The 11,136-nt window shown below is 39.4% G+C and overlaps 3 protein-coding genes across 5 annotated transcripts in view; 1 reads left to right on the forward strand and 2 right to left on the reverse strand.

Moving 5' to 3' along the window:
* LOC138809870 (uncharacterized) overlaps positions 1-11,136 on the forward strand; it is a 234,816-nt gene that overhangs the window by 11,819 nt on the left and 211,861 nt on the right. The gene's annotated exons all lie outside the window — the stretch shown is intronic.
* Positions 510-1,455, reverse strand: Or9a4 (olfactory receptor family 9 subfamily A member 4). The gene is given in 3 exon segments (XM_069997324.1): positions 510-625; positions 628-933; positions 936-1,455. Coding segments are annotated over 3 exon segments (942 nt in total).
* Clec5a (C-type lectin domain containing 5A) overlaps positions 9,441-11,136 on the reverse strand; it is a 13,700-nt gene continuing 12,004 nt past the window's right edge. For all 3 annotated transcript variants that reach the window (XM_069997327.1, XM_069997325.1, XM_069997326.1), the window contains exons 6-7: positions 10,904-11,016; positions 9,441-9,720 (exon numbers count right to left, since the gene is read on the reverse strand). In XM_069997327.1, the coding sequence (XP_069853428.1) occupies positions 9,609-9,720; positions 10,904-11,016 (225 nt within the window). In that variant the 3' untranslated portion in view covers positions 9,441-9,608. The remainder of the gene's footprint in view (positions 9,721-10,903; positions 11,017-11,136) is intronic.

Consider the following 11,136-nt stretch of genomic DNA (forward strand, 5'->3'; position numbering starts at 1 on the left):
TTGAGCATAAAAGCTCTGGGATAGGGCCCAGATCCTGTGTTCAAGTCCTGTGAATAACCCCCCACCCTCACCAAACAAGACTAGAACTGTATGAAAGAAGGTGGTGTATGTGCATACAATTAAGCATTTGTGTCAGTTCTTTGCAATGTATCAAACCTGGCTGTTTACAAGTTTGAGGGCTCTAAAAAGCACATTTCATATATTTACACTTGTCAAATTTAATATGTGAAATGTAGCATAGCTGTAAAATTGTGAATTTTTTATCCATTTAAAAATGATAAAATGAGGGCTGAGAGTGTCACTATTACACAGTCTTTATGTAGTGTACCTAGGGCCCCTGTTCATCTGCAGGTGTGCAAATAGTGTAAAATGCCAAATTGGGACATGATGAGTTGCTTAACATTCCCTAGAAATCACTAATTATTTGATTATTAGAATAATCTTTTCAGATTTGAGTTAGCATTTTCAGACTACTTGTACTCATGATCAGGGTTTTCTGCATAAGAGGGTTAATCCCTAAGAAGCAGATAGAAGTGTTTTATGCCACTCTGAAAGGCCTGTATGAATGTTTCATTTTGGAGAGTGAAGATGAAAGGATTCAGAAAAGGAGCCACCACTGAAACCACAGTGATGCTATCCTGTTGTTCTGGGCTGCCTGTGTTTGCTTTGGCTTCACATAGAGGAAGACGCAGCTGCCATAGACAATCACAACATAGGTGAAGTGAGAGGCACAGGTGGAAAAGGCTTTCCTCCGGCCAGAGGCTGAGGGGATCTTGAGCATGGTGGAGATGATGTAGGTATAGGAGAAGACTGCAGGGCTCAAAGAACCAATGATAATGAAAACAGCCATTAGAAAAAGGATGAACTCTGTCAGAAGAGTGTCATCACAGGAGAGGTTGAGCAATTGTCCTCAGTCACAGTAAAAATGGTCATTACATTTGATTTGCAGAAAGTGAGTTGGAATGTGGCATAGACTGACCAGATTTCAAAAAGTAACCCAAATTCCTATGACACAATGACCATGCAGATGCAGGTGCAGCTGCTCATGATGGTATCATACCTTAAAGGGTTACATACAGCCACATAGCAGTCCATAGCCATCAAACCTAATAATACCAACTCTGAGCTGCCCACAGCCAGGTACAAATAGAGCTATGCATAACATGAAGCTAAAGACATCAGCTGAGGCCTTGTCAGTAGCATCCCTTGAAGCATGAAAGGAACAGTAGTGGAAGTCAGCAAGATCTCCAGGACAGAGAGATGGCTGAGGAAGAAGTACATGGGAGACTGCAGGTGCTAATTGGCCCAGATGGTGGTGGTGACGACTGTGTTTCCCACTATTGTTGTCACTGAGTAGAGCAAGAAGAAGGTGGCGAAGAGAATATGATGCAGTTCCTTGGAACCAGGGAAGCCTAAGAGGAGAAATTCTGTGGTACTAGTATAATTCTGTACCATTGCATTCTGAGCACCCTTGTGAAACCTAGAGAACAAAAGAGAAATTAGGATATTAAGATATTATCATCTTAAAGAAGTATGAAACTCTTTTATTTGTGGCAAAATGGATGGGGTGGAGAACATTATGTTCAGTAAAAGAAGTCAGATACAGAAAGATACCTGCACATTATTTTTATATGTGGAAGCTTAGACATGTAAACTTAAAAATAGATCAATGACTAGAAGTTATAAAGTAGGTAAAGAAGAGGGTAACTGGATTCAATCAATTAATGATGTTTCTATGAGTGGAAAGTCACAGTTAGCCCCGATAAAATTTAAAATTATTGCATGTTGATAAAACATGAATGAGAAACATAGAGCGAAGATTTTCTGCCTGCTCATTGTCTCCATGACCTGAAAGGACCATGTTACCACTGTTGTCCAGTGGCAGATGTGATCACATTTTTAAAAATCTGCACAGTATGTGAAGATTGGTATAAAGAGGAGCACAGTGACCATTGCCGTGCCATAGACAGGCAGCCGTCCCCCGGCCTGCCCACCTGCTGCTCCCAACCTCCAGTTTCTGTGCCCCCGCCCCCTCAATGGCTCTGAACAGCTGTCTGCCTCCTCTCTCACATAGTGGATCCTTTTCATCATTAGCCCAATTGGATTTGGAGTTTGTCCCACATTGACCTCATTCTGGGGTTGGAAGACAGCACGCTTGGGGCCCAGTTGCAACATCTTCTGCACTCAGGGATGCCAAAGCCCTACATCCAGCAAGAGTTAAGCCACTGTGTGAACACACTGCACACCAATGGCTGTGGTCTCAGTCCAGTTCAACAAGTTTGTAAAGTCTTTGCAGAAGCAGCTCATGTTACAGTCATGCTTTCCCTAAAGAGTGAAATGAGAAATTACAGATTTATCTGTCAGTAATACAGACTAGAACCAAGGATGTAAGCTCCTTAAGGTTTTTGGATGTGCTTCTTACTTCCTTCAGCTCTTTCCTTGAATGTTGTAGCTTAGGGAAACTTTGCTCATTATTTCTGTCTAAAAGTACACACATATTCATCCTCCTCTAACACCTCCACAAGATGATCTGTTTACATTCATCACCTACCATAAAATATTTCATCACCTAAAATTTAAGTGTTTACTTTTCCTATTCTGTCACATTGTCTTACAATCTGAGCACTGACCCATGAAGTTGATAAACTTGTCATTCTTGTTTACTGCTTTTGATATAGTACAAGATGGTATCTGAGTGAATCATGAATTACTTAAGGAAGAAATCTATAGATATAAGTCTAACAGTCCTATCTACAGCCTATTTTTGAAAACACCTCTTGTCCTCTGTCTTCATGAGACACTTCCATGTCAATATTCAGTTTTAGCTGGAGGCTTATCATGAAATGGCAATTTGAAACAAGAAGAGATTTCTTGAGTTCAGTAATCTGTTTTCCACAATCTGTTTAACCAGAATAAGATGGAACGTTAGGAGAGATGTAAGTCCTGACAATAACCAGGAGCTCTTTTTTTTTGTTTTGCATCAAAACAAGAGTTCACTTTGCTGTTTTTCTAGCCCACTCACTCCTCAGATTGTGAACATCTTGGTTGTAGATGGTCACCAGCCCCAGAATAGCTCCTTCTGATCTATCCTACTCTCTTCCTTCACAGAAGGGAGTTCACTTGCAGAGAAAGGGAGTGACCTGAACATCTGAATGTCTCTGCAACTTTTCCCAGGCTACTTTCTGCCTGGCTAGTCTGAGTATGTTCTGAGAGCCAGATAAGCTGCTGCCACACCATTCTCAGTGCAACAGAAAAGTGTCTTCACACTGGCATTTAGGTAAAAGCCCAGAAAGCATGGTGATTGGGGGTCCCAACTGTTTCATCCTTCTCCTTTCCCTCCTGTTCCCCTCTGTGATGTGTCTCTAAGGAATGTTATTCACTGAGGAATGTTAGTTCATTGGAACCCTGAGGATGCTAGTCAAGGAAAAGCTACAGGAACTTTTAGCCTTTCTCTCCAGAGGCTGATCAACTTCCAGAACTTTTAAGAGTTTGTATAATGAGAAAATGGAAAACTCCCTCATTAATAGTTTCTAACATGCAGCCTGTCTTCCTCTCAGGTGTCAAATTATGGTTTGTGTCAACATTTTAAACCAGCCCTCTGTTCTCCTGTGTGTATGTCCTCAAATTTCAGGTATTACTATAGGCCCAAAACTTCCCTGGAGGGGAAGATTTAACCAAAACTTTCATGATATATGTCAGAAACTTAGAATCCATTGTTGGGAAAATGATGGAACTAAAATGGTGGAGTTGACAACTTCAACCTCCTTCTCCTCCACAGAAACAGAAGTGAACAAGTAGAAACCAATGAAAACAACTTCATTAGAACTTGGAAAACATTTTCAGATTTACAACACCCAAGCAAACATAAATCCAAGAAAAACAACAGAAATTGCACTTCCTGAAAGACTGAGTGAAGGGGCTGATTTTTGTTTCACCTAACATAGAATCCATTCAAGTACTGCACAAGAACATTGAAAAACTAAGTAAAACACCAATGTCATATATAAGAGATAATCTAAGGTCTTTGAGGAAATTGGGAAAAGTTTCTTTGAGAAATGTGGTTGTTCTATCTCCTTTTTATTTCCTAACATATAATAGGTAAATGCATAACAATTATATATTTATTTTGTTTGGTACATATTAAAGATATAATTTTTATAAACATAAAAAGGAGCATTTTGCTCTAGAAACCAGAGCTTTACATACTGTTAAAGTTATCTTGATATATATATATATAATTTATAATTGTACAGATTTAGTATGTAAAACATAGTCTACCATCTAGCCACCAAAAATACCTTAAAAGTACAGAAAAGTAGTGGTACACCACATAGTAGCAGAGCATGTATTTGTCTCAGTGAGACTGAAGTAGTTATGAGAGACTGCAAATTAACTGCTGACATTTAGTAGAACTTAGAGAACTAAACCAAAGCTCCTCAAATTATTTCATAAAACAGAAAGGAAAAGAATACTTGTAAATTAATTTTATAAAGTTAGAAACCTTGATATCAAAACTAGATAGAACATACAAAAGAGAAAATGCTAGACCAGAATCCTTGATGAACATAGATACAAAGATTCTCAAAAAATACTTGTAAACAAAATTTAGCAGCATATTAAAATGTTCATATAATGCAACCATATTAATCACATTAGCTTTATTACAGAAATGCAAGGATGGTTCAATTTATACAAATCAAGATATGTAATATATCATATAAATAGAATCAGGGACAAAAATCACATCACCATCTGTGTGTGTGTGTGTGTGTGTGTGTGTCTGTCTGTCTTTCTCTGTCTGTGTGGTACTAGAATTTGAACTCAGAGCCTCACACTTGTAGGCTTGCACTCTACTCTTGAGACATGCCTCTACTTCAATTATCTCTCCCCCCTCTATATATAATTACTTGGAAAATTTAATATATTGAATAAATAGCCCTAAAGAAACTAGAACTAATAAATGCTATATGCCACAAACTAACATTCTACTCAGTAGGAAACAACTGAAAGCATTCCTTCTAAACTCAAGAACAAGACAAGGGCATTCACTTTCACTAGTCTTATTATAGTGTTTGAATTTTTAGCCACAGTAGTAGGCAAAGAGGAAGAACTAAATAGGTTACAAATAGAAAAGAAGAAATCAATTTATCCCTGTTTCACACTACATATTGTTGCTAAAAACCTTAAAGTTTCCACTAGAAAACTCTTTAAAGTTGACATTTTCAACAAAGTAGCAGAATACAAAATCAACATAACAAAAATGAGTAGCTTTTTTTATACATAACAATAAACATGCTGAAAAAGAAATCAAAACAATCCCATCCACAATAGTCTCAAAACAAGCCCAGGAAATCAACTTAATCAGGGAGGTGAAATACCTCAACAATAGAAACTATAAATCTTAAAACAACATATGTTTTGGTGGTACCAGAGTTTGAACTGAAGACCCCCTACTTTGTACACTAGCGCTTTTGCACTGAGCCCTGCTGCCAGTATTTAAAGATACTGTTCTTGTGCCCTGCCAAGGCATAGGCCTAGACCATGATCTGGTTCTTGACTCCCCATAGTTGCTGGATTGACAGGTATACATCACTCTATCCAGTTGCTCTCAGTGACGATAGAGTCATGTGGAGTTTTCTGTCTGGACTGACTTGAACTTTCAACTCTCCCAATTTCACCCTCTCAAGTAGCTAGAATTACAGGAGTGAGCCTCCAGGACCTACCTTGAAAACTATAGAATTTTGAAGGAAGAAAGAAAGCAAAGATACTAAAAAATGGAAAGTGTTAGTAGACATGACCAGAAGTTAGATTGTTTACATTTTATTATAATCAAAATGCTAAAATTACAGAAGAAAGAATATTGAAAGATGCAAAAAATCCTGGTTTATGTACAAAGGCTACAAAAGAAAATGTACAAATTTATTACAACAGATATCTCAGCAAAAAATCTTAAAAGTCAAGAAAGCATAGAATGATCTGTTTCAATTCTGAAGTTAAATCATTGCCAATCAAGTGTACTATATCCAGAAACTTATTCTTTAAAATCAATTTAGATATAAAGGTCAAAATAAGTGCAAACTAAAGCATTTCAAGACCAGTAAACCAGCATGTAGAAGACTTTTAAAGAAAATCTATGCATGGAAGAAAGACAACCACAAACATGAGCGATCAAGAAAAGTTAAAATTCAGGAAGGGAATAGATCAGAAAATGAGAAAAAGGAAAGAGTAAAAAAAAGTCCAACTCAATAAGCAAGGAGACTCCCAAGAGAAATAAAGAGAGAAAGACAAACAGTAAAATCAACCAAAAAACTTGCCAGAATCAGCAAACACCTCTATAACAGCTCTAAATTCAAATGGTCTTAACTTGCCACCCAAAAACAGATTAGATGATTGGTTAAAAAAAAATAAGATCTATTACTTTTCTGCAACAAACATACCTTATTGGCAAAGATATACACTCATACACTAAAAGTGGAAGACTGACTTTTTCCTGGGAGTTGGGAACCATCTCAGGGAATTAGAGGAGAATAATACAATCTAATGTTTTAAATATTTGGATTGTGGGGTATGCAGTCTATTAAAGGACCAGACAGGGAAGAAGGAATCAGTTAGGAGATAGGAACAGCCATAAAACTACAGTGGCATTCAGCAGTAAGCTTTTATTTCTGTGAAGTAGAGTTCCTGCCGATGTAGCCTAGGCTCAACTGTTGGCTCTGCTGCTCTCAGATGGTTTCTATTGGTGAATGTGAGTTGGGTGAGGCTTGACTGAGCTAGGATAGGCCCATAGGCAAGTATGACTTCCCTGTTTTGCTGGCTAAGCCACAGAAGTTTTGAGGGACCCCCTCTAACTTGGGTAAATGTTTATTTTCACACTATAAATGAATAAACAAGTTCCCAGAAATTAAGTGGCTCACCTACACTCAGCTTCTACCAACTTGACAAACAAATGCTTGGAAGGAAGATCTCAATTTTAAATCCTCCACAAGGTGCTTTGCCTTAAGTTTATTGCCATTGAGATGTATAAAGGGATCTTATTTATCATATACAAAATTTTCTGAGATGGGTATCACTGCTCTATTTCTCAAGTAGGAAAAAGAAGATGCAAGAAAGTATATGAAATCTATACAGTTTCACACAATATGCTAGAAACAAAATCCAACTCTAAAACAATGATTTACTAAAATTCAGTTTTTAAAACAAATTCTGCCTAATAAAGGTCATATGTGTCTACCCTTGGAAGGATCTGGAGCCCCTTCCCAGTAGTGGCTTTAAACCTAGGTCCATGCATGCCTTTCATACTCTTCATCCTCACCAAAACCCAACTGGCTTCTTTTAGAATTTTACACAAGTATCTTCTCAACTTGGGGGAAATTTGGGTTTTGACCACAGGAATCTCTACATGTCTACATTTCCTGACCTCAAACACCTGCAATTATTCTGTCTTAAGACAAGAAGTGTGGCAAATGCAGTTCTCTTTTATCAAAGGAGGTTATTATTTCCTTTCCGTTATCTGAGTTCTAAAGCTTAGCTCAGAGTAGAATTTGATTCTTTTCTCCACTACAGACCATACCTCTTTCCATTCCTTATGGTACTTGAGTGCTAATAACATCAAAGAACTTATATTTCCACATGGTATTAACCTAATTCCAATATCTACCTCCCTCCCAAACAATTTTGTTGGGTAACTTCCTTCAGGCCAGTTCTAACATTAGTGCATTATCTCATTTTTAAAAAGCTGTAACTGGCCATGCTAATGAGCTAAAAGTTGTAAAACTTAGCAATATAAAGAAAGAATTTAGTGTTGTAATAAAAGATACAATTTGTAGAATTCCATCATGATTAATGATAAACACAATCAATAATGTAGTAACAATACATTGAAATTAAAGGCAGATGGTAAATCTGTTTACTTAGATGACTAAGTTTTTATATAATCTTATCTATAGTATAAGTCTTGTTACTCAAAACAACCAGTGCATCTCCTTTTCTCTCCTAAGGTGTGCACATTGTGGATATTTTCCTCTGGATGCAGATAACAGCCAAGGGATCCAAGACTTTTCTATTTCTTTCTTGCCTTTCTTTCTTCTTGTGACTTCTGTTTCTTGGTATCCCCTTTCTTCTCCATGCCTGCTCCTTGCTTCCATCCTACATGTCCTTGCATGGTCCTTCTCATTCTCTGCATTTCACTCTGCTCGACCACTGATGCCAATCAGTTTAAGGATTCTTTTTGTTTTTTTTTTTTTTTTTTTTTTTTTTGGGTCCAGTCATGGGGCCTGAACTCTGGGCCTGGGTGCTGTCCCTCAGCTCTTCAGCTCAAGGCTAGCGTTCTACCACTTGAGCCACAGCGCCACTTCCGGCTTTTTTCTTTTTTCTTATGTGGTGCTGAGTAATCGAACCCAGGGCCTCATGCATGCAAGGCATGCGCTCTACCACTGAGCCACCTTCCCAGCCCCAGTGCAAGGATTCTTGAGGTCAGAAGACATACCAGGAGACATACATGTCTGGGTCCCTCTAGAACTGAATAGTGGAATATGCCGTAATCACTGAGGCCCCAAATTTCCCCCCAAATTCTCAAAGTATATTCAACTCACAGGGTTGAGAAATAAACTTCAGAGGAAAGTGAATTTGCACACCCAAATTCCAGTTGTAAAGGAGCTAGCTACATATGCTATACCAGAATTCCATACCAGGACAAGAAGGTTTTAGGCTTGAGTGTATTGTCAGGGAAGTGCTAATGAACAGAGATCTAGTTGTTAGCCCTTTCCACCTTGGTCTGACAATTTATTTTTTCAGAGGTATCACTGAGCAGATTCTGCCCTTTCCAGACTCCCCTCCATTCCTACAAATAATATCTTTCTTCTCCATATTCAGCTGTTGGAACCTTCTCCAAGGTCAGGTCTCAACTGAGCCTGATGAAGGCCTCTGCCTACCCGCCTTGCAGGGGGGTAGGGTCTCTTGGGAACAGAAATGGGGGTCCTAGAACCTGAGATCACCCATCTTTTACCCCTGCTGCCTTCTCAATAGTTCTAATATCTGTTCAGTCTGCAGTTCCTTCCCCATAGTATAGTCACATTCTCGGAGGGTGAAACAAATCCGGTCAGCAGGCTAAACCCTGTAGGTTAGTGAGAAATGTTCAGCTCTATAGACACAGACTTCATTTCCATACCAACTGTGCTGGCTTCATAAAAGTGGACCTGTCTCCTAGAGGTGACGAGCAACTAATCCCCCTACGCAGAATATACAAGTTCACTCTTCAGACAGGGAAGGACCTCCACTAGTAAGCAGGTAACAGTTCCTAATTAACTGGACCCACTATGAGGATGCAGTCAGGGGAAGTGTGACCTTGAAGAACAGCTGACCCAGGGGTGTTTTCCTGGTTGTGTGTAAGTGAGTGTGTGTGTGTGTGTGTGTGTGTGTGTGTGTGTGTGTGTGTGTGTGTGTGTGTGTGTGTGTGTGTAAGGGGTGGTGAACCCGCTCTGAGGTCTCAGTAGGGAGCTCTGCCAGGAATCTGTGGAAGGTGGGCGCAGTAATCTGATTCCTGGACCACTCCCAGTGGCTACTTTTCTCTTTATTTTATCTGTTTTTTTCTTTTTGCACAGCTGTGATCCTTAGGGCGTCTTCTCGCAGATCCAGCGGTAGCTGACATCACAAGGTGCAGCATCAAAAGCCTTTGTCAGGCCTATGGTGGCACAGTTGAAGTTCTGGTTCTGATTGGTCACACTAAGTGGGAAAGAAAACACATTTATGGCTTGTGATCTCTGTCCCGCCATTTCTGATGGCAGAGTGGGAGTGGTGGGGCCTGCACAAGGGCAGCAGGCCCACCGTCCTGTCATAACTTTCCCTCTGCACCAGCCCTTCCACGCCAGCTCAGCCCAGCCCCCCTCCTTCTCAATCTAGCTTCTCCAGATCCAGCTCTACACCCACTTCTTCCTCTTGTTCCCAGGGTGTAGGAGTCATTTAGACTCTTGGGCTGAAATATCTCCATGGCTTCCCTTCCCCAAGTGTGTTTGTTCTCCATGCATGTACATAAGCAGGAAGACTCTAGCTGGCTGGCTTCAGGAAAGACTTGGTAGAGGTATCTGTTGGCCTTCTCCCATCTCCTTTTCTATCTCTCTTTCAGTCTAACAGAAAAGAATCTGGCTTCAAGGAAAAGTAGTAAGCTTTGTGTGCTGAAATGAATATGGGGGTCACATGTGGTGCTACCGCTTTGTGCTATGTGACACTCAACACATTTCAACCTTCTCATCAGTCTCTATTAAATAGTAAGCAAAGTTTTCTTAGGTGTCAAGGTGGATACTGTGGGAAATTCTGTAGAGTGCTTAGTGTAGGGCCTGACACTTTTGTAGACATGAATATTAATTTTGTCTGCTCTGTAGGACCAACAGTAGTAGGCTGAGGTCCTGACTTGTTCCTTGTCTGAGTCAGCATTTTCATAGAGCAATGGGAATATTACATTTTATGCCAAAGTTTCTCCCCATGGAATGAGTCACTGGAGATTATTCTTGGAAGTTAGAAGTCCATAGCTTTTAAAGTAGAGGCAATTTTATCATAATAACTTCAGGTTAGCTAAAGGAGCTACATCATGGAAAACTTATAAGCATTTGGGAAGAAAGGTGATTCTCAGTTTGAGAGATATGAGAACTACAAAAAAACTTGTTTGGGTCTTACTTGGAACAAAATGATTTGTCATATGAATCCTCTTATTTATTATGTAAGATGTTTAACATTTTTTTATAATGAGAAGCTTAGAGCAAATGTGTCTCTGGGAACATACAAGTTGGAAGAAAAAAGAAAACAAACAAATTGTTGAGCCTCAGGCTTTGAACTATTTGGGGATAAATTTCAGGTTTGATCTTTTGACAAGAAGCAAGATTCCCCAGAAAAATGTGGGAGGTTCACGTACTTGCCATTGAACTCAGAGTTGTCGATCCAGTGCCATCTTTTCTCTGTAGTCCCAGCCCCACGTATTAGGCCAATAAAATACTTCTCAACACCAGCTATCTCCTGAAGGTAGTTCTACAAATTAGAAAGCGAACACCTCAACAGTGGTTTCTTTACCGCTGCCCTTGAGTCAATCAGATGGTATTTGATTCTGTGAATAAGGAAAGCTGTTTGGGATAGGAGGCTGTCTATAAC

This window comes from Dipodomys merriami, unplaced genomic scaffold (genome assembly GCF_024711535.1).
Source record: "Dipodomys merriami isolate MVZ:Mamm:240054 unplaced genomic scaffold, mDipMer1.0.p SCAF_5, whole genome shotgun sequence".
In the NCBI taxonomy this organism is placed as follows: domain Eukaryota; kingdom Metazoa; phylum Chordata; class Mammalia; order Rodentia; family Heteromyidae; genus Dipodomys; species Dipodomys merriami.